The sequence below is a fragment of the Schistocerca gregaria genome, chromosome 3 (genome assembly GCF_023897955.1).
Source record: "Schistocerca gregaria isolate iqSchGreg1 chromosome 3, iqSchGreg1.2, whole genome shotgun sequence".
Lineage (NCBI taxonomy): Eukaryota > Metazoa > Arthropoda > Insecta > Orthoptera > Acrididae > Schistocerca > Schistocerca gregaria.
In genome coordinates, this window is record NC_064922.1 from 581158817 (window position 1) to 581181438 (window position 22622).

The following is a 22622-nucleotide window of genomic DNA, read 5'->3' on the forward strand; positions in this document are numbered from 1 at the left end:
GGATTCATGGTGTCATTTCCCTACAGCCCTACTTAATTCATTAGTTGAGTCCTTGCCACGTCGTGTTGCGGCACTGATGCGTGCTTGCGGGGGTCCTACACGATATTAGGCAGATGTACCAGTTTATTTGGCTCTTCAGTGTGTACCATCAACAGACAAATTAAATTTTTGGGCCAATTTGACTGATCATAAACACAACTCGTAACTGTACAAACGCCAGTCACTCTCTTTGTTGTGGCAGCTTTCATGTTCCGTGACTTTCGGATAATAAACTGGGAGGATAACCCGTTCGCTCATCCATAATGGCCGACTTAATCTGCTCGGGTATAGCACGTTTCGTTGCCGATACGCCATTCTTGTGTACACGCTCCTGTCGTATATGGTGTGCGGTAACCGTTTGGCAAAAATGGTGTTAATGTTACTTTTGGAGGATGTGATCAGACAAGAAAGTGCAGCCAGATGCTTAAAGACCGAAGTACTGGACCGCAAGCAAATTTTTCGTTATTGAAAGGAAAGGAATACGTCATCAAGTGATGATAGACTTCGGAATAAAAGTAGAGCTCTGACTCTCTGAAGACTGAGTCGACAATAAGTTGGCAAGCCTCTGAAAGAGGAACTACTGTATCTTCTGTTTTCTCTGAGTGACTGTTCGCCTTCTCGTCACTGACTCCTATACACTTCGACTAGTGACTGTCTGGTCTCTGCCTGACCACTATCTATTGACTGTCTGCTCTCTCTGTCTCTCCTGCTCACATTGCGCACTGAACTACTCTGCTCGGTCTGGTTTACAATTTACCAACTGACTTTATTTTGGCTCCTCCCGCTTGGCAGTTTTGTCCACAGCCTCCCTCATTGTATTTTTCAGGCTACTTAATTTTGCGTCGGATCTTCTTTCATTGATAGGTCGAATTGCAGTTCCACCCAGTTAACGATCAACGCTGCAAAGTCACGGCGCTCAGTCTTCATACAAGGTGAAAATTTCTGATACTGGGGCAGCAGCCAAATAAACCATGAACTACCGCTTCACTCTCACGCTGTTCCTCATTGTGGTAATGCCCAGCGCCGGCTGCTGTCTCCACAGCGAATGACAAGATAGTGCTTCATATGTTTGTCTTCCTTCGTTAATTGTCAAGAAAGCATCCGACAACAAACCCACTTGTATTTAATTGGAATGCCTGTGCTTTATTAAAGCGTTCGCGGGTGCTCGCGACACTAAGCATCCCTCCTGCTGTCTTTCCGACGCAATCCAGTTGCCGCACTTCCCGAGCGTGGGAGACACTTTAGTTTATCTGTATCTGTCTGACTCAGCGGAACGTTTCACGTACTTTTTGTGGCCTAAGCCTCCCTCTTGTTGTCACCAGCCAGTGGTGAAATATTACAGTAAACTTCCTCCTGTATCTGACGAAATGAACATGACGACTACATAAGAGAAACTGAAGTTCTTGCAGAGACACTCTGTCAGTTAAGGTACAAGCGATTTGAAAAGTTCATAAAGTGGATGCAAGATGATGTACCAAATTGGCTATGTACGGTGGAAAAATGCTCATTTAACATGACCAGTTATGTAGAGCATGTTGCATCCACCTCCCAAAATTTTGAATGTTTGCAGCTTCCAAAAGGAAGTCCTAGATATTTGATTTACCGGTGACTCACATCTGAGTATCTCGTCAGGCGGCTTGTACCACCCGTGGCTGGCGCTCGAGTCTACCAATCATGCAATCAACACACTAGCAAAGAATACAATTTTATGTGACCCTTCAACGACAGAGCTTCTGAACAACTGAGATGTCGCATAATTTGAGGTTAATTTAGTGTTAAATTGTCTTACGTAATCTCTCTAGTTTTAAAAGAATGGACTTACGCCATTTCCAAAACGTAAAGTCAGTATATTAAAATAATAGACTAGGGCGTTTGAATATGCCGCCGGCCCACGGAAAGCAGTAGGAAAAGCACCGCCGTCAGATAAAGGACCCACAGCGAGAAACATACTTCTCAGCGCTGGCGTGACCGTGTTAAATTTATTGGTACGGTCATTGACTTACAGGACAGAAAAAAAGTTGTGGTACAAATATTATAACTCATTGCTGTAAAGCTCTGGAAAGTAACTAAATAAATTATGTTCATAACTCCACAGAAAGGGTAACATTTCATATATTTGCATGTTTAAATACTTTTTTCACTTACTGTTTAGAAAGATACAGAGAACACAGCATACCTGGAACAACCTCTACAAGCCACCATAATTCTGATTGAATTGTATGAAAATTCTTCATTTCTATCCCAATCCATCCGCATATTGAGCGAGGAAAAGATTGCTGGCTATATGTCTCTCTCTATATATTTTTTATTCTCGTGACCGCCAAGGGAAATGTATGATTGTGCCAGGATGCTGGTTGCACAGCCCTTTTTTTGTATAAGCTTCTATAAATTTACCTAAAATGGTTTCGCGAAAACATCTTTTTCTTCCAAGGATTCTCATTTAAGTTCCCAGAGTATTTCTGTTGCGCTTCCTGATGGTCCATACCGATCTGTTAAGATTCGAGCATCGAGTCTTTGAATTCGATGTCTACTGTCGTGTCTTTTTCATAAGTAAACCAAACTGCAACAGTACTCTAGAATCTGTTGCATCAGCGTATTGTGTGAGATTACATTTATAGATGTATTTCAATTCATCAAAATCCTGACGTGTTCACCACTGATCTTGTAATCAGGAACTATCGGGTTCTCACTTTGTTATGGGAATTATCTCACATTTTTACATATTCAAAGAGACATGTGAACTGACAATTTTTCTGCGTTTCCTTACTATCGCCCAGTGACTATTCGTATTTTCCTGTAAACAACAGCATTGTCAGCGATGATGAACTATCGATAAAAGCTGATATTTTTACATATTGTAGTTTAATACGTATACACATTTATTGATTGTTTTTTTTTCCTATCCGTTGAACTCTTCCCACAAACACTTCACGTAATTTACTACCTGATGTTCTATGTACGGTCTTAATTGCATCACTAAGCGCACTACACCTGCCAGCATTGGCTAACTATTTTGCATCCGTGGTTACGCACTTGAATACCTGACTTACTGTCCAGCGGAAAGTAAGCAATAATGGCTTGCTCTTGCCGCATGTGCTTGGAAGTACTACCCAACCTAAAAACACACCACTCCTATTAGCTATAATTATTAGTGTGCAAATGACTAATAACTGTAGCTATTAGGAGAAATATGTTTTTAGGTTGGGTAGTACTTCAAAGCCATGCAGCAAGAGCAAGCCGTTATGATAACATGTTTTTCAGTATACTGTTCTCAGTCACCAGTAAAAATATCTGCACTTAAACCCTTTACACCCAGTGTGTGTGTGTGTGTGTGTGTGTGTGTGTGTGTGTGTGTGTGTGTGTCGTAATTTCACTTAAACCCTTGTTACGGAATTGATAGTGACTGTAGAAACAATCCACGTATATACATAAGTTACTGGATTTCGCTCTGCGGTGGGTTATATAGTCTTGTGGGTCGTGCCCTGCTGATGAGGTCGTTTTGTGTTTTGCAGAAGCAGATCCAGAGCGCGCAGTCGGACTCTGGGCCTCGCCGCGAGAAGGACAAGAGCGCCAAGCGCAAGTCCAACCTGAACCGCTGCCTCACCGTAGAGGCCGTCGCGCCAGCCGTCCATTCAGGTGAGTTCACTTTTGAGACGCACTGCGTGTACGCTGTTTTCACGGCGCTTATTATAATACCGCTCCAATTACTGGTGGCCATACACCAGTACGATACCATTGAAGACACGAAAACACATTCACATCCTTCCACTAGTGTCGCTGGTACGTCAGTGGCAATAATTAACTGTAAAATGTCGGGGATATTGCCCATGTATACTTTTATACGAAAAGTACGTACTAATTACAATAAAACTCTTCTGATGAAAATATAGGACATTAATATAGAAAAATTACGAAAATATGTAATAAATACAGATCATCAATTATATTTTAAACAGTGCCTAAAGTGATACAGTTAAACTGTTCCCAAGCCGCTCACACTTAGTGGAAAACAAAACACTGCAATTGTGAACACAAAAATAAAATTATATGTAAGGGCAGTCAAGTGAAAACGAGACTGACTATACAGGGTGTTCGAAAAGTCCCATTACAAACGTCTAGCACTTATCGAGGGGAGTGAGTACGTAATATTTTGAACAGGAACCCGTATCCGGAAACGTAAGGTTTCCGTTCTACGACGGTTTCAATTCAGATGTGTAAAGCGTCCACTTCTGCTAAGGGAAAGAGAAAACTCTGAGTTGCTTGTCCTCGTACACTGTGTGATAAAAAGTATCCAGACACCCTCAAAAACATAAGCTTTTCATATTACGTGCATTGTGCTGCACGTGCTCCATATCAGCGACCTCAGCAGTCATTAGACTGGGTGCCACTTGTGTAATACGTTCTGTACACGAGATTTTCACACTCCTAAATATTCCTAGGTCCACTGTTTCTGATGTGATAGTGAAGTGGAGGGAGACGTAAAACACAAAAGAGTAGAGGTCGACCTCGTCTGTTGACTGACAGAGACCGCCGACAGTTGAAGAGGGCAGACATCTATCCAGACCATCACACTGGAACTCCAGACTGCATCAACATCCACTGCAAGTACGGTGACAGTTAGGCGGGAGGTGAGAAAACTTGCATTTCACTATCGAATGGCTGCTCATAAGCCACACGTCACGCCGGTAAATGCCAAACGACGCCTCGCGTATACATTGGAAGACTGAACAGTGGAAAATCGTTGTGTGGAGTGACGAATCACGGTACACAATGTGGCGATCCGATGGCAGGGCGTGGGTATGGCGAATGCCCGGTCAACGTCATCTGCCAGCGTGTGTAGTGCCACCAGTAAAATTGGGAGGCGGCGGATTTATGGTGTGGTCGTGTTTTTCATGGAGGCGGCTTGTATCCCTTGTTGTTTTGCATGGCGCTATCACAGCACAGGCATACATCGATGTTTGAAGCACTTTCTTGCTTCCCACTGTTGAAGAGCAAGTCGGATATGGCTATTGCGTCTTTCAACACGTTCGATCACCTGTTCATAATGCATGACCTGTGGCGGAGTGGTTACACGACAATAACTTCCCTGTAATGGACTGGCCTGCACAGAGTCCTGATCTGGATCCTATAGAACGCCTTTGGGATGTTGTGGAACGCCGACTTCGTACCAGGTCTCACCGACCGTCATCGATACCTTTCCTCAGTGCGGCACTCCGTGAAGAATGGGTTGATGTTCCCCAAGAAAGCTTCCAGCACTTGATTGAACATATGTCTGCAAGATTGGAAGCTGTCATCAGGGCTAAGGGTGGGCCAACACCATAATAAATCCAGTATTAACGATGGAGGGCGCCACGAACTTGTTAGTCATTTTCAGCCAGGTGTCCGGATACTTTCGATCACATGATGTATGTAACAGGGTAGACGGGGTCACGCCTACTACTTCAGACGGCACTTGATATCACTTAACGTATGCCTTACTATGAGACCCATTCAATGCCTGTGCGACTGCGATATAGTAAATATGGCTAGGTACACGATTTCCCGCTTCATAGACATGTTCCTTGTGTATGGCGAAGCTCGAGGTAACGGAAGAGGTGCTAGTCGGCTGTATCACGAACGTTTTCCGCCGCGTAATACGCCATCGCACAAACTTTTTGCTTAAGCCAACCAGCGGCTCCGAGAAACAGATACCAAATACCCAAAATGATTTCTTTCAAAGTCTCCTCTAGACTTTGTATAGTATGACTGACTATCATCAGCTATATGCGTTCACTTTGTTCGTGCATTTTCTCTCTGAGGATATCTAACCCATCCCATTTTGTTAGGTTATCTTCCCTTATATCTTCGATTCTGGCAGAGTAATGTTTTGATCCAACTGTACCACCCATTAACCTGGCTATATGACGCACCCAAGTCCACTTCAGGGTAGTCACTGTCGCAACTAAGTCTGCCGTTCCAGTCTGGTTCCTGTCTCTCCTGATAATTCCTGACATGAATACAGATGGCATTGACGGTAGGATATCGAAAAAGTTCAGAGGAGGACAACTGCCATTGTGTTACGGCGAAATAAGTATGTAATACAGGGTGATTTGGGGCTGACAATAAAACAAAGACGTTTTCCAACGAGATTCGTTCACGAAATTTCCATCTCCAGTTTTCCATGTCGAATGCGAGAGTATTTTGTTGAGTCTCACCCACACATGGAGTAAGTAGCATCGTAATGAAATGAGAGGGATGAGAGTTCGCACAGAAAGATTTAGGTGTTCATTCTTCCCACATTAGAGAGTGGATCGTTCGACTAATCGCCTGAAAGTGATTCTGCGAACCTTTTGCCGAAGACGTCAGTGGGACTTGCACAGTAATCATATGGATGTAGATGTGTAAGGGTAATAAAGTTTCCGTTCGAATGCCGGACAGTCAAGAAACGGTATGTCAATCGGGCAAAACCCCGTGAGCATTGAGGCAATCACCCCACCGACGTACCGGGTTGATGATACCCTTTTGCTAAAACACCGTGTTGTACTGTGCTTCTACCGTGTTTTTTCTTCGGCAGCCAAGAAAAGAATAATAGCACTTTGGCCCTGTTCATTTAGCGTACGAAGACTCGAATGCCAGGCTCATTGCCTGCATGTTGGTGCTTATATACCCACATCGGAGTCGCACTGCGTCACATATACACTGCAGCAACGTCCTAGAATTGAGATGTTTTGATCGCCTGTTATAGAATCTATCCGTTACTAGCTCTCCAGCTTTCGGTTTTTGACTATTTTTCGCTTAAAGAAAAAGAGAGAGAGAGAGTTGATATCTCGGCGCAAGGAGTCAGAACCGGTAATGCGATATTGCAGGGTTTTAGCGGAGGCGTTCTTTAGTTAATAGGCAACAGCACAAGATTAGTATACCGCAGAGTGTGTTGTATTTATTTTCTTATGAAACTAAGTTATAGGCTGAAATAAAATACACATTGCCGTCTCATTGTGCGCGTGTGTTGTTTTGACTGCATGTTGGCGTAGATCTGGCTGTAACACCTCACGCACTTACAGCAGTAGTACTGAGAGATTTTAGAATAGAGTATGACGTTTACTGTTTCGCGAGACGTAAGCGATCTACTTGATTGATTCGATCAGAAGACAGCCACCTGTCGCCGTCTGCGTAACGCGGTGAGGTGCTGCACTCTACAGGCTGCTGATGCTTCACTATCGCTACGCATAGCTAATGGTGGCGAAACAGCCATTTTCTTTTCCGATAGTACTTTACTGTTACAGACTGAACGAAGTGGTGCGGTGGTAAGAAGCTGGACTCGCATTTGGAAGGTCGCCGATTCAAATCCCCGTCCGCCCATCCATATTTAAGTTTTCTGTAATTTCCCTAAATCGTTTGACTCAAGCAGGAATAGTTCCTTTTGAAAAGGAAACGTATGATTTTTCTTCCTCTTCTGCCACAACCCAAACTCGTGTTTGGTCTCGAACGACCTCGTCGTCGACGGGACGTTAAACTCTAATCTTCCTTCGTCGGAGCCTTTGTCGAAACAACTTATTCTTTTATTTCTGCAGCTCTAAATGCGCGCCTGACTGTGTTTGAACGGCGAAACCGCACCGTTTCCGACAGCTATCGGCGTTTCATCTGCAGTGTCTGCTGGTGCCTCGCCACCTTTTCGTAGCAGCCTGTTTACCTGGCAGATCTCCGCCGCCCCTGTTTGCCCTCCGTTTCGAGTTCTCCGAACAAAGGAGCGCTAATGCCGCCCTGCTGTTTCGTCTCACGTGCAAACAAACAGTCCCAGGGGCACCTCTTCCGCAGGGCACCGTCGTCGTTCCTCGGTGTCTGGTATCGATTTCGCTACTGCCGGAGACAGACAGTAAGAACTGGGAGGATGGAGGTCGTCAACTGCGGTCTGCGTTTGCACCGTTCCTCGCCCCATCCTGGAGACTGGGGTCTGCTAGCTGCAGACCAGATGACGAGGTAGTCGGCGTTCTTGCGGCTTCAGCTGTCCATGTCGAGGTTTGAACGTGTTTTCTGAATCGTGTGCATTTATAACCCCAGTCCAGTTTCGTACTTAGCGAGTTGTCACTTTGATTTTCTAAAGGACCTTGTAATCAATCAAAAATTTACCAACTATTACAGGTTTGTCAAACTATTAGTCAACGTGCGGATGTGTTCCACGTGTTTGAGAGAAATATCGACTGATGGCCAATTTTCGAAGATGTCGTACATTTGTGTTGTGGTTTCATCGCGCTTGTTTAACGAGAAAGAGTTTTATATGAATAATGTATCCCACTATTGTGGGAACAGCGATCAAAAATAAAAAAAAGCACTGGGGACTGCCAAATGGTAAAAGTGTTGTCTTTCCCAACCCTATATTAAGCGGGAAGACAAAGAAGGAAATCGATGTTCTACGCACAATAAACAAACGGACGATGTAGTCGTATAGTTTCCCCACTTCGTATTTAATGGAATTTAGAGGACGAAATAGAACAGATTTTAGCATGACTTAGTCTTCTTCGATGTGAGAGCAAAGTAATTCTAAAAACTCTTTAGAAGTTTGACTGTCCATTCCGAAAAGTTGATGTAATCACAAGGTTTTTGTGTAGTATGATTTTAGCTCATTTTCATGGGTATATTTTCTCATAACTTCAGTCAGTCACTGGACCAACATCTTTTTAGACACAGTCCAGGAAATTCTTTGTCTGCATTGGTAGCCATTCCCACTACAGCCAAAATATTCTGCGAAAAGATATGCACAGAGTGATAGCTGCTTCAAAAGTGTTCTTATTTTTCCTGTGGCCTTGTCACGTATAGGTGCGGGGTCCAGTTGTTGTTTAAAGTTGGCTCGGCTAATTTAAGGGTGACCGAATACCCTTCCTGTCGCTACACGATTACACCCCAGGCCGGAATCTGCGTATCCAACTGTCTGCGTGTAGTGTGATTCACGTGAACGTGAGCGAAAGTTTCCTAAATGTTTACGAATCGTGTGGTTGAGGCTGGACTTGGGTACCGGCCCGCTACTTACCTGGGAGGATGTGGGAAACCGCCTAAGAGCCACATCCAGGTTGGTCAGCACACCTAATGTCGATGTCAATCCGCCAGGGATTCGATCCGTGATCGGCACACCTACCCCATCCGTAAAGCGGCGCTTTAACACGCACGGCTGTCAGAGTCGATTGCCTCTAGAGGTTAAATTTGACAAACTATTTTGGTTCGCCCGCGCGCTTGTTTCCAATCCCGTCAGTAGGAAACAGAGAATTTTACGAGTTTGATCGTTTACAGGGGTCTTTAATAATATTTTTCGTTCAATGGCTTGGTGGCTCAGTGCTGAAGTGCCCGACTACAGAACCAGAGGTCTCGGGCAGTCAGTCCTACGATTTTTATCTGTCATTTAGCACTTGTTTCATGTCTGGCAACCGAGCGAGGTGGTGCAGTGGTTAGCACACTGGACTGGCATTCAGAAGGACGACGTTTCAAGCCTGCGTCCGGCCGTCCAGATTTAGGTTTCCCGTGGGTTCTCTGAATCGCTTCAGGCAAATGTCGGTATGATTCCTTTGACAGGGCACGGCCGATTTCCTTCCCTAATCTGTTGGGACCGATGACCTCGCTGTTTGGTCCTCTCCCCCAGATCAACCAACCAACAAGCCTCTAGCAATGCTTGTCAATGTAAAAAATGCTGAGTTACACCGTGCTTCGGAGTCTGCGTAAACTGTTACGTCTTGTGGTTTTGTGCAAATTATTTCTCTCTCAATTTAAAAAAAGTTAGTTCTGCACGTCGACAGGTACTAAGCTAACAATAAGTGTAACAGATGATGAAGAAATGTTAACTAAGGTGGAAACATCAAAATTCTTGTATGTCCATATTGATGAGAAATGAAAATGTAAAAAGCACGTTTTAGAACTCCTAAAACAGATTAGTTGAGCCACATTTGCACTTAGAATTATTCCAAATCTTGCGCTGAGAGAGAAATCAGTAACTTATTTGCATATTATCATTCAACAATGTCATATAGAATAATGTTAATGGTTAACTCACCTTCAAGAAAGTAAGTTAAAAAAAAGTGCTGATTGAATAATATTAGTGCTCACCTACGATCATATTGTAGACATTTGCTTCAGGTGTTCGGCATTTAGACCTGTGCTTCAAAGTACATTTGTTCCATCGCGAAAGAAGTGGCTTACAGATGGTTCGTTCGACCGATTCCTGAGTATTGTTTCTCAGTCTGGGACCCTTACCAAATAGGATTAACAGAAGAGATCGTGAAGATTCTAGGAACAGCCAGCGACACGTTTCGTTCACAGGATCGTTTACTTGGCGCGAGAACTTCACTGCAGTGCAGACGCTACAAGGGATGTGTAGTGCATCACGGAGAGATTTATTGTCGAAATTTCGAAAGCTTTTTCTTGATAGAAGAGTAGGACAAAATATTACTTTCTCCCACATACGTTTCAAGAAAATTAGAGCTTATAGATATCATACGGAGCTTTAACGACTGTCATATTTCATTCATGGAAGGGGGATCAGTTAGTGGTATCGAAAGAACCCTCCGTCACACACCATAAGGTGGCTTGCGGTCTGTAGATGCTGAAGTAGTAGTTAATGTAGATGAAATTTGTTCTGAGCAGCCCAATACTGTTCAAAATGCACAACGATGTACTTAATTACAATATCAGAAGAAAAAATTACATTCATTATTCTACATTGAGATTGTCTTTAACACAGAAAGGGATGCACAATGCAAATTACACATAGCAAAGTTAAATTTGAAGACAAAGTTTTGCCTTCAAAGCTCATTCTGTTCCGAATAAGAGTTACAATTCTTGTAATCTATAAAAGGTAGCGGCTAGGAATTATTAATTCAAATCTTTATTTAAAAAAGTTGTAAAATGCTGAGCACGAAGCCGCATTTGTGAATGAATATGTAATGTGTCGTAACTCCACTAACATCAACGTGGAGTCAAAACAGCCACTCCATTCACCGCCATCGCCTGCCATCATGGTATTAGGGTCTAAGGATGGTCAAAAACAGGTCGAGACTGAGTCCATTTTTAAAGAACTTTTTCCAGTTTGTTGTTCTCCACGAGAAACGTTCTCGAAGAGTCCTGAATGTAAAATGACTAGTACCACATCATAATGGTTAATCATATAAATTATGGATGGAACCTAACGAACTGACCAACTGACTGACTGATTAATCAATTCCTCACAGAAGTTTGCTCGAGCCTGTTTGCTTAAAGCAATACTTGAGAAATGGGGCAGGCCGAAGATAGAGTATCATTGTGGCACAAATACTCAGTTAATTGTCTTTTGTTTTTTTAATACAGCAAAGCTACTAATCAACAACGCCTTTTCGCCTGATGCTATTTCGTGGTACACGGTCACTTCACAGCGTCGTTGTTGACCCCGCTGATACTAAACGTTTATGGGAGAACCGCCTGGAACAAGTAGCTTCTGCTGTCGCATCTTTCGTGGAGACTCCTCCACAATGGCTCTCATAGGCCTCTGTTACCGCCCTGGTATCTCCCAGCTCGTTTGCTGAGAACGAGCGTAAAAATACCAGTGGAAAGATTAGCTCCAAATGACTTTCCTCAGAATTTAAAAAAAAAAAGTTTCATGGGAGAGAAACATGCCGTTTTGTTGGTGGTATGTAGAGATAATCACCCTAAACTGAATGCCTCTCAAAAACTAGGTAACCTTAAAAGTTACTGAATTGATCTCCCCCTTCCCACTCAACTCCAGCAATTGTCTGCCTGAGGACTGTCTCTAACTGATTTTCGAACTTGTTTGACACGTTCTTTTAGCAATCTTAACACGCTGTTATATAGTTGTATTGCGTGACTGCCGGTGCAAACCAAAAAACTGTGTTCATCACGTTTCCGCAAATGTGACGGACTATTCAGTTAAACGTTTCGTTTGTTAAAGACTCCTCACTTTCCACTATGGCCGGAGACTGCTCTCCGTCAGTCATGTACTTTTAGGAAGAGTAGATACAAAAATTTCCTGGTTGTCTCGAAACGTAAATGTACGAATTAATTTGTTTGTTTGTAGGCACATGTCTGCTTTCTGCAGATCTGGTAGATGCTTTGGCTGCCATACCGTCGTGCTACAATACTGCTATGGGCGGTTTTCAATATGTTCTAGAGCTGCATACACGTACCTGCAACAAACAAAAATTAATTTTGTAATTTAAAGTTTTCAAGGCGATCATAAAAATACGGTGCGTGCCCCTTGCGCAGATATCTCTCGGCAGATGATATCGGCCTTGTATCTGAATTGCGTGCTCTTGATTCATCAGAGCCAATTATCAATCATTCCCTATGCTTCTCGTTAGGCAACCATTGTCGTGGGCATGCTATTACTATTAATTTTAGCAGTCTTTTATAAAGAATAGCCCTTGTATGCAGCTAGATTAATTCCTACATAATCTCTCTCTCTCTCTCTCTCTCTCTCTCTCTCTCTCTCTCTCTCTCTCTCTCTCTCTCTCTCTCTCTCTGTGTGTGTGTGTGTGTGTGTGTGTGTGTGTGTGTGTGTGTGTGTGTGTGTGTGTGTGTGTGTGTGTATGGTTTTTTTTAAGCTTTCATGAAGCAGCTTAAGGAGTTTCGTAACTTTAGAAACACTATATTTCTCTAGGTTTGATCGCCAGACGTGCATTATAATTTCGTCGAGTAAACGTGGCATGCATTTGCTTCTACTCTAATGTCAATGTACACGGTTGGGCCCCATTAAAAAGACACCAGTCAAAAGCCTAATAAATAGCCACCCCTTGCACTGCGAGATGTACAGGAAGAGTGTCAGTTATGTTCTGGGAGGTGGCGATAGGTACGAGGAGCCATAGCAATTCCTTGCCCTGGCCAGCAGCGCTAGATTGGGTTCAAGTCCTGGGAGTTTGCTGATCAGGGAAGTATGTAAGCTAATCCTGGTGCTCTTCGAACCACGAACGTACAGTGTGAGCTGTGTGACATTTGCATTCTCCTAGTGATGGATACCATCGTGCCGAGGAGGAACGTGCTACATCTAGGGGCGGACATGGTTGCCAAAGACAGATGCATACTTGTTGATCCAGTGTGCCTTCCAATGTAACGGACTCACCCAGGAAATGCCACGTAAACCATATTGATCCATCGATTGTTCTAGGGTCTTTGATTCAGGCGTTTCACTGCGTACACAACAACGGCCGTCTGTCCAATAGAGCATAAAAAGCCGCCTTTCACTCCACAGTGGACGTCTGGCGTGCGAGTTCCAGTCTGCGTCGCAGATGGACAGCAGCCATCATAGGTGCATAAACCTGGCTCTGTGGTGGCCCGTATGCAGCAACTTTCACTGACTAGTCATTGAGGATACACTGATGTTAGTCCCTCGGCTCATGTGCAGCACTTACGTGCGCCCGTGTACATCTGCGCAGCCGTCGTTCGCCCCCGTCAAGTACGCCCGGTGGTGCACCACAATTGCCTCGTCGCGGGTTTTGGATAGCGCCATTTCGCTATGCGCGGTATATTTGATTCACGGCGTCACACGAACAACTTAAATTTTTAGCCGTTTCGGAAATGTTTCCGCCTTTGGCGCGAAAGTCGATGATCGAGCCCCTTTCGACGTCAGATAAATGGGTCCGTTTTCATATTACGACAAAGACTCCATTGTTCCCGCCCTGCACGCTTTACTGCTAGTGCTGCCACCTGCTGTCTCTGAATGGTTACTGCCCGCTGACGCCCAACAGAGGCGGTGGTCACATCAATGACTGGACTGTATGCTATTACAGCTTCTTTCCAAATTTCAAATCGGCGCACAGTCAGACGCAGACTGAAAGCTCATTCCGAAAAGTACTGTTGCCTTACAGACAAGTCCAGAGATTCGTAACGGAGCAAAACGTTCGTATTACCACAAATTATAAACCGACTCAATCTTAACCGGGACGGAGAAACAGAGCGGCACCTGACATCGGTTTAAAGGGTGTCCGGAAATTGAGTATGCATTGCGGTAGTGACGGGGGTGGGCAGATGCAAAGGCGGCTGTAGAGTAGGTCACGAGGTTGGGCGAGGTCAGCGCCGGCGCCGCGCACGCCGATCGATCGCTGGCGGCTGCAGCGGCGGCGGCGGCGGCGGCGGCGAAGGCGGCAGTAGCGCCGCCGGGACGCCGGCTCGCCTGTTGCCAGCCAGCCGCGCGGCGACGCCGCCCCCGGGCAACAGGTAGTCGCAGCCCGGCAGCGACGCCGCCACCGCCACCGCCGCCCGCAGTCGCGCCATGACAACAGAGCTCGGAGCCCGGGGTGAGTACCGCGAGGCGCTGCGTGCGCCGAGCGCGGGCCGGCCGGCGCCGACGGCGAACGTTGCCCACTGCCGGCCTGGTGGGCGTGTGCACGCAGCTTAGGGAGTGCCCGGCGTCCGCCTAGAACATCGCACCGAGAATATTGCGGCTAGAGGGCACGGCTACACCGTGGCGGAACTCGGATCTCGGCGTGCGACTTTAAATTGCTCGCCTGAGGAGAGCTTCTGGTCGGGGCATGTGAAAAAACCAGTTCTTTTACTCGGCCCTTTATTTGGCAGTGACGCTCTTACGCAATACCAGATTCGCATAGTGTTAGTCTTTGGGTGGGCAATGGTGCTTCCAGGCAATATTCGAGCTCTCATAAAAAACGAGTTTTGTTGTTTCTGGTGATATGTGTGCAGCTATAATAGACACAGTGAAAGATTGTGAGAGCTTCAGTTAACGGTGTAGCATTTTCTTCCTATTTTGTGGCGCTGGAACGAAAACTGCTTCTAAACGGAAACCGCATGTCTCGAAGGTGAGTTGTTACACAAAGGTGTTGGCGCATTATTGCTAGGAACATTGCAAATGGACTGATTTTTCCTGGGAACAGGAAGCCTGGGTTTGACTGTCGGGTGGACAAGAAGTCCAGATTAGGAACGGAACTGCAGCTCCTGTTCCAGCGAATAATGTAAGACAAAGTAAGGGCTAAAAGGGAAGGTGCACGCCTTGCCCTCAGGGGTATTCGATTGTGAAATGTGCAATCGTCCTGTGCTTTTTACCAAAAAGGAGTTGTTTTAAGACGTTTCAATGAAATGCAGCCAAGCAACAACATTTTAGTATTTATATTGTAGCATTCTTGCGTCTTTTGTGGACGATGATGCGTGGAGGCTAGAGACAGCATTTTGTAAAAATGCCTTTAAAGTTATTTACGTGACCGTATACATCTAATTTAAGTAACTGAGAAATAAAGGGTTAATTTGCATCCCTAGCGTACATATATTGTGTTCCAAAACGATATTTGATAGTGAAAGTATTTTGGAAGTAAAAGCTTGTGGAATGGAACCGTGCGTCGACCTAATTGTAAACACCTACAGGTGCTCAATGATTTAACTCAAGAAAAGATTTAACCGGTATACGAATTTATTTCCAGTGAATATTTGCTTAAAAGCAGCACCGTTGCCCATACGAAAAATGAGAACGAGAGCTTCGACGCTTGCTTTTGTAAACTGCTACCGAAACACCTTCACTGTCGGGGCATAAACCGTCTATATGTATATAAAGGCTATTCACCTGTGAACCATGAACGCGTTAGGAATCGTCGTAGGCAGGAACAGCAAAAACTTCGCAGGGTCGTCTGACAGAAAACGCGTGGCCGTCGCTGGGTAAGGAACGTCTCCGTTTGTTAAAAGAGCCTCGATACGGTACCAAATTCAGAACCATAACATGTTTTAAGAAGAGGAAGGATTCCTCTGCGATCCTGAGATCGCAGATTAACCGTAAGTCTTGAAACAACTTTTTGCTTTTTTCGTTACTCCAAACATAAACGCGTTTTTCTCGAAAAAGCATTTTTCAGTGCGCTAGAGCCTCGACAGATTAAGTGATTCATTTGATTTTTCTATGTGGAACACAAATTTTTACGGGACGTTAGCGAGAGCTCATTTATTCGAATTTTAAATATGTTTTAAACATTTGAAAGGAAAAACATTACAAGAAGTGGATATATTTTTCAAACAAATCCCATTTTTGAGGTATTTTTCAAAACCTCATCTCGATGATCCCCCCAAATTCATTCTAATTTAAGAATTTTGTATTTTTAAGGGTTACGGAAATAGCCACGAGTCCGTACAACGTTTCGCACAAATCTGGACGCGCCGCGAGGCGTACACTCTGACAAGGGCTGCAGCTGCCATTTTTGTTATGGGATAAACATTTTTTCATTGTATGTATAATCAAATGGTAAAATCCCCAATTTAATAAAGTTAATCGTTGTCTGAAACAATTTCTAAACTTCACCCATTTTTCGTCATATCGACTAGAAGCTTCCCGTAAAGGATTCTGGTAGGACTCTTCCGTATCAGAAAACTCACATTCGGCTTCCTGATAAAATTTACACCTATATTTCTGCTCCGGTGGCAGCAGAACGGTGTGTTGTGGAGGGTACATCATGAAATATCAACCGCCACCCCCATCTCGACGCGTCATAAAATTGTGGGCGGACATAACGGATGTCAGCAAGCGTGCTATGTTTTTGTTGTATCGAAGACTGATTTGATTCAGCTGGTCTGTTATGTGGAATATACTGCACAACGTCAGCAACCTACATCCACTGGAACCTTTGTACTGTATTCAATTATTTGTCTGCGTCTACATTTTTTATCTCCCACAACAGCCTATATTACCAAATGCCCAACTCCTTGTTGCCTCAGGATGTGTCCTATTAACCAGTCAATTCGTGTCATAAATTTCTTTTCTACATGGAAGTGACCACTCTGCGTTTCCTGCAAGTGCTCGGCAGAGGGATCATCGAACCGTTTTCAGACAATTACTGTGCCGGTACTCTTACGTATGACAAGTGGGAAAAGTGAACACCTATAAATCTTTCCTTTTGAACTCTAATTTCTCTTTTAATATAAAAGTTGCAATTTCTCTCTTTGTAGAGGGGTGTTGAAAAAATATTTTCACGTTAGGAGGAGAAAGCTGGTGACCGAAATTCCGTGAAAAGATCTCTCTGCAACGAAAAACGCCTATATTTCGATGACTGACATTCTAACTCGCTTATTATACCTGTGACTCCTTCTTCCCTAATTCGTGGTAATACAAAACGAGTGCCAAAAAGCGAAGGACAAAGATACTGCGCTATATCCAATCTTGGGGCTTCATTCTTGCACGGATAACAGTGTAAAATACGCTGCAAAATCTTTCGAACAGCTCACCTGAGGAGAAACGGTTATCGTGGCAACACATTTGAGGCATATGCTCCATTTTCGGCTACAGCTACAATTACTTCAACACCTCTGGTAATCCGTGATGGAAAGTGGAACATCAACCGGAAACGCAGTACTAGGATAATGGAAACAAAACCAGCGGCTGTGTTTGAATCTACCGTCGTTTATTCCTTTTAATACGTGCTACCAGTTTCAACAACACTTCAGGACCCGAACGTAACCTTTCATACACAACCGTTTTCATGTGCAGTGAACAGAATCGTATGGAGTAAATTTTGGCCCGCTGCAGTCCAACTTTCCTTCATGGATTACCCGAGGAGTTAAAGTACTTCTAGGTGCAGCCGACAGTGCAGCATATGCCTCAAATGTGCTGCCACGGCAATCGTTTCTCCTCTGGTGACCCGTTCAAAAGATTTTGCAGCACATTTTACACTTATCCCTGTAATGTGTACAGCCCGCACTGCAGCATTCGGTACACCGTCGGTTTAATTATTACCACCCGGTACCAGTAAATTCATATGCACGAGTGCGAAGCAACCAGGGCGAACTGTTATCACCCTAATATGCACAGTAGAAGATTTAAGGTAATTTTAACGATTTCTATAATATACATTATTTGGCGCCAAAAACTTTATATTATATACATGTTTACAAAATAGAAAAGTCAGACTGTAAAATCAATAATTACCAAAGTACGTAGATAGAATTACTAGGAAAAAATTGTAAACAAATTACACGCACACTTGCAAAGCTACCAGATGGGATTGTTGGCTCACTAATTTGCGCATTCATGGAAAGTACAAAATCTGAAGCATTGTAAATGTCTGTAAAACAGACGTTTGCATCAATAAATGTCATATATGAGGAAAATGAGTACTAAAAATCCTAAATTTTACATACACGGCTGTGAAGCACCCAAAAGGAATTGGTATTTTTCTAATACGCATAACCACAGAGCACAGGAAATTTAAAATAACGTACGAATCTCAAGCAGATTGAGGGCGTTACCAACTGCTTTAATTTCTAACAAAATACCAAGCAATCCAAGGGCTTAGAGCACATGAATTAGGCAGTTACAGTAGCGGCTCCATTTTGGCCGACTTCCCACACAGTTGCTCGATAAATTCTGGAATATACAGAATACAAAGTAAATTTACACAGCTAGTGAATGACCGGCGGTAAGTGGACACACAAGCACAGTAGAAAAATGAAGGCATAGAACTTAGTACATTTGGTCTGCAAGCAGCAAAAATAAAAAAACATGTGTAAAGAGACGTTTAATTGCAGGAAATAGGAGACATTATAAAATAAAGTTAGAAGATGGACGCCCTCTTGAATTAAATAAACGTATTATTTAGACAGTTTCTTGCCGCCAGGATGCTGGTCCACATAAAGGCATCGGCCAAACGCGGCTAGCAGAACGATCGCAGTCAACTGTCGAAACAACCAGCATTCGAAAGTGACTGCGCAAGGTGGGTGTTGTGTAGCGAATCGTGACAAACACTTAGAGCCCACACAAAATGGTGCTCACCGCCATTCCTGTATCAGGCCAAAGTGAATCATAGACGGTGAAAGAGGCCACATCCACAGGTCAAGGCAACAGGAACACGCCGGAAGTCCAGTTACAGAATACACTGAAGACCCAAAGAAACTGGTACATCTGCGTAATATCGTGTAGGGGCCCCGCGATCACACAGAAGAGCCGCAACACGACATGGCATGAATTCAACCTGTGTCTGAAGTATTGCTGGAAGGAATTCATACCAGGAATCCTGCAGGGCTGTTCGCAAATCCGTAAGACTACGAGGGGGTGGAGATCTCTTCTGAACAGCACGTTGCACGGCATCCCAGGTATGCTCGTGATTGGTGGCCAACGGAAGTGTTTAAACTCAGGAAAGTGTTCTTGGAGCGACTCTGTAGCAATTCTGGACGTGTGAAGTGTCGCATTGTCTTGCTGGAATTGCCCAAGTCCGTCGGAATGCGCAATGCAGATGAATAGATGGAGGTGATCAGCTAAGACTATTACGTGCGTGTCACGTGTCAGAGTCGTATCGACACGCATCAGGGGTTCCATATCACTCCAACTGCACACGTCCCACACCATTACACAGCCTCAACCGGCTTGAACAGCTCCCTGCAGACATGCAGGGTTCATGGATTTATGAGGTTGTCTCTATTCCCATACATGTCCATTCGCTCGATGCAGTTTGAAACAAATTCGTCCAACCACCAGGCAATATGTTTCCAGTCATCAGCAGTCCAATTTCGCTGTTGACGAGTCCAGGCAAGGCGTAAGGCTTTGTGTCGTGCAGCCACCAAGGGTACACGAGTGGGCCTTCGGCTCCGAAAGCCCATATCGATAATGTTTCGTTGAATGACTCGCACGCTGACGCTTTTTGATGACCCAGCACTGAAATCTAGAGTAATTTGCGGAAGGGTTGCGCTTCTGTCACACTGAACAATTCACTTCAGTCATCGTTGGTCCCGTTCTTGCAAGATCTTTTCCCGGTCGCAGCGATATCGGAGATCTGATGTTTTACCGGATTCCTGATATTCACGGTACACTATTGAAATGGTCGCACCAGAAAATCCACACTGCATCGCTACTTCGGAGATGATGTGTCCCATTGCTTGTGCGCCGACTATAACACCGCGTTCAAACTCGATTACGTATTGATAACCTGCCATTGTACAAGCAGTAACAGAACTAACAACTGTGCTAGACACTTGTTGTCATAAATAGGCGTTGCCGCCGCAGCACCGTATTCTGCCTGTTTATATAGCCCTGTATTTGAATTCGTTGTGCCGGCCGCTGTGGCCGAGCGGTTCTAGGCGCTTCAGATCAGAACCGCGAGACTCCTATGGTCACAGGTTCGAATCCTGCCTCGGGCGTGGATGTGTGTGATGTCCTTAGGTTAGTTAGGTTTAATTAGTTCTAAGTCTACGGGACTTATGACCTCAGATGTTAAGTCCCACAGTTCTCAGAGCCATTTGAACCATTTTTCGAATTCGCTTGCCTATACTTGTTGCTTTGGCGCTTCAGTGTATGACCAATCACCGCATAGACAATTGCAAGTCCCAAATACAAGGCGTGCCCCGCGATCTAAACGTAAGAGAAACTGTACAGACACGATAAGCGACCATCACAGCTCCTAGATACAAACCGGAATACCTCCAGAGGCTCAATGAAAACCGCCGCGCGATCTGAAATCCTCGTGGAAAAAATACATTGAAAACCTCTCTAGGAGGGGGAGAGAGTGTCTTATGACTTGATAGAAGAAGAAACGAGAGTCGATATAGAAGTAGTAAAAGATCTAGAGCTTCGGAAGGCTTAGGCCCAAATAAGGCAAAAGGATTGATAACATTCATTCACATTTTCTGAAATCACAGTGGGCAGTGACAATAAACGAAGGGGGGTGTGTAGAATCTAAGACTCTAGACCTATGCCATCAGCCTTTTGAAAAATGTCTACACGATTTTCAGGTATCAAGGACAGATGAGTGGGAAAACTATCGCCCAATCCACTTACTGGCTCATGAATCCGAATTACTAACAGTAGTGTCTGTTGTTGTTGTTGTTGTTGTTGTTGTTGTGGTCTTCAGTCCTGAGACGGGTTTGATGCAGCTCTCCATGCTACTCTATCCTGTGCAAGCTTATTCATCTCCCAGTACCTACTGCAACCTACATCCTTGTGAATCTGCTTAGTGTATTCATCTCTTGGTCACCCTCTACGATTTTTACCCTCCACGCTACCCTCCAATGCTAAATTTGTGATCACTTGATGGCTCAGAACATGTCCTACCAACCGATCCTTTCTGCTAGTCAAGTTGTGCCACAAGCTCCTCCCCAATTCTATTCAATACCTTCTCATTAGTTATGTGATCTACCCATCTAATCTTCAGCATTCTTCTGTAGCACCACATTTCAAAAGCTTCTATTCCCTTCTTGTCCCAACTATTTATCGTCCACGTTTCACTTCCATACATGGCTACACTCCATACAAATACTCTCAGAAATGACTTCTTGACATTTAAATCTATACTCGATGTTAACAAATTTCTCTTCTTCAGAAACGCTTTCCTTGCCATTTCCAGTCTACATTTTATATCCTCTGTACTTCGACCATCATCAGTTACTTTGCTCCCCAAATAGCAAAACTCCTTTACTACTTTAAGTGCCTCATCCCCTAATCTAATTCCCTCAGCATCACCCGACTTAATTCGACTACATTCCATTATCCTCGTTTTGCTTTTGTTGATGTTCCATCTTATACCCTCATTTAAAGGCACTGTCCATACCGTTCAACTGCTCTTCCAAGTCCTTTCCTGTCTCTGACTGAATTATGTCATCGGCAAACCTCATACTTTTTATTTATTCTCCATGGATTTTAATACCTACTCCAAATTTTTCTTTTGTTTCCTTTACTGCTTGCTCAATATGCAGATTGAATAATATCGGTAAGAGGCTACAACCCTGTCTCACTCCCTTCCCAACCATTGCCTCCCTTTCATACCCCTGCTATCTGGTTTCTGTGCAAATTATAAATACCCTTTCGCTCCCCGTATTTTACTCCTGCCACCTTCAGAATTTGAGAGTATTCCAGTCAACATTGTCAAAAGCTTTCTCTAAGTCTACAAATGCTAGAAACGTAGGTTTGCCTTTCCATGATTTTCTTCTGGGATAAGTCGTAGGGTCAGTATTGCCTCACGTGTTCCAACATTTCTACGGAATCCCAACTGATCTTCCCTGAGGTCGGCATTTACCAGTTTTTACGTTCGTCTGCAAAGAATTCTCGACTTTTCGCATCTGTCAACACCTGCTTTCTTTGGGACTGGAATTACTATATTCTTCTTGAAGTCTGAGGGTATTTCTCCTGTCTCATACATCTTGCTCACCAGATGGTAGAGTTTTGTCAGGACTGGCTCTCCCAAGGCCGTCAGTAGTTCCATAGGAATGTTGTCTACTCCGCGGCCTTGTTTCGACTCAGGTCTTTCAGTGCTCTGTCAAACTCTTCACGCAGTATCGTATCTCCCATTTCATCTTCATCTACATCCTCTTCCATTTCCATAATATTGCCCTCAAGTACCTCGCCCTTGTATAGACTCTCTATATACTCCTTCCGTCTTCGTGCTTTCCCTTCTTGGTTAGAACTGGGTTTCCATCTGAGCTCTTGATATTCATACAGGGTGTCCAGAAAAGGGCTCCTTGATTTCAAACTTAAATATCTCGAAAACAAAGATCGATAGAGGAATTCAGTAAACGGTATGTTTATTGTGAAAGCTGTAAGAAGTTTATACAGCAGTTGGAAATAATAGTTACAAAAGCTGCTAACAGTGGCGCTGTACGCCGTACTGCTCATATCAGCATACATAAGTAAAATAATCGTATGAAAACAATCTTTGCAAACAATCACA

The 22622-nt window shown here is 44.1% G+C and overlaps 1 protein-coding gene across 1 annotated transcript in view; it reads left to right on the top strand.

Annotated features, from left to right (window-relative positions):
* The window catches only part of LOC126354568 (uncharacterized), a 1114027-nt gene that overhangs the window by 573957 nt on the left and 517448 nt on the right, over positions 1 to 22622 (top strand). The window contains exon 7 of the mRNA XM_050004313.1: positions 3552 to 3675. Coding sequence (XP_049860270.1) covers positions 3552 to 3675 — 124 coding nt within the window. The remainder of the gene's footprint in view (positions 1 to 3551; positions 3676 to 22622) is intronic.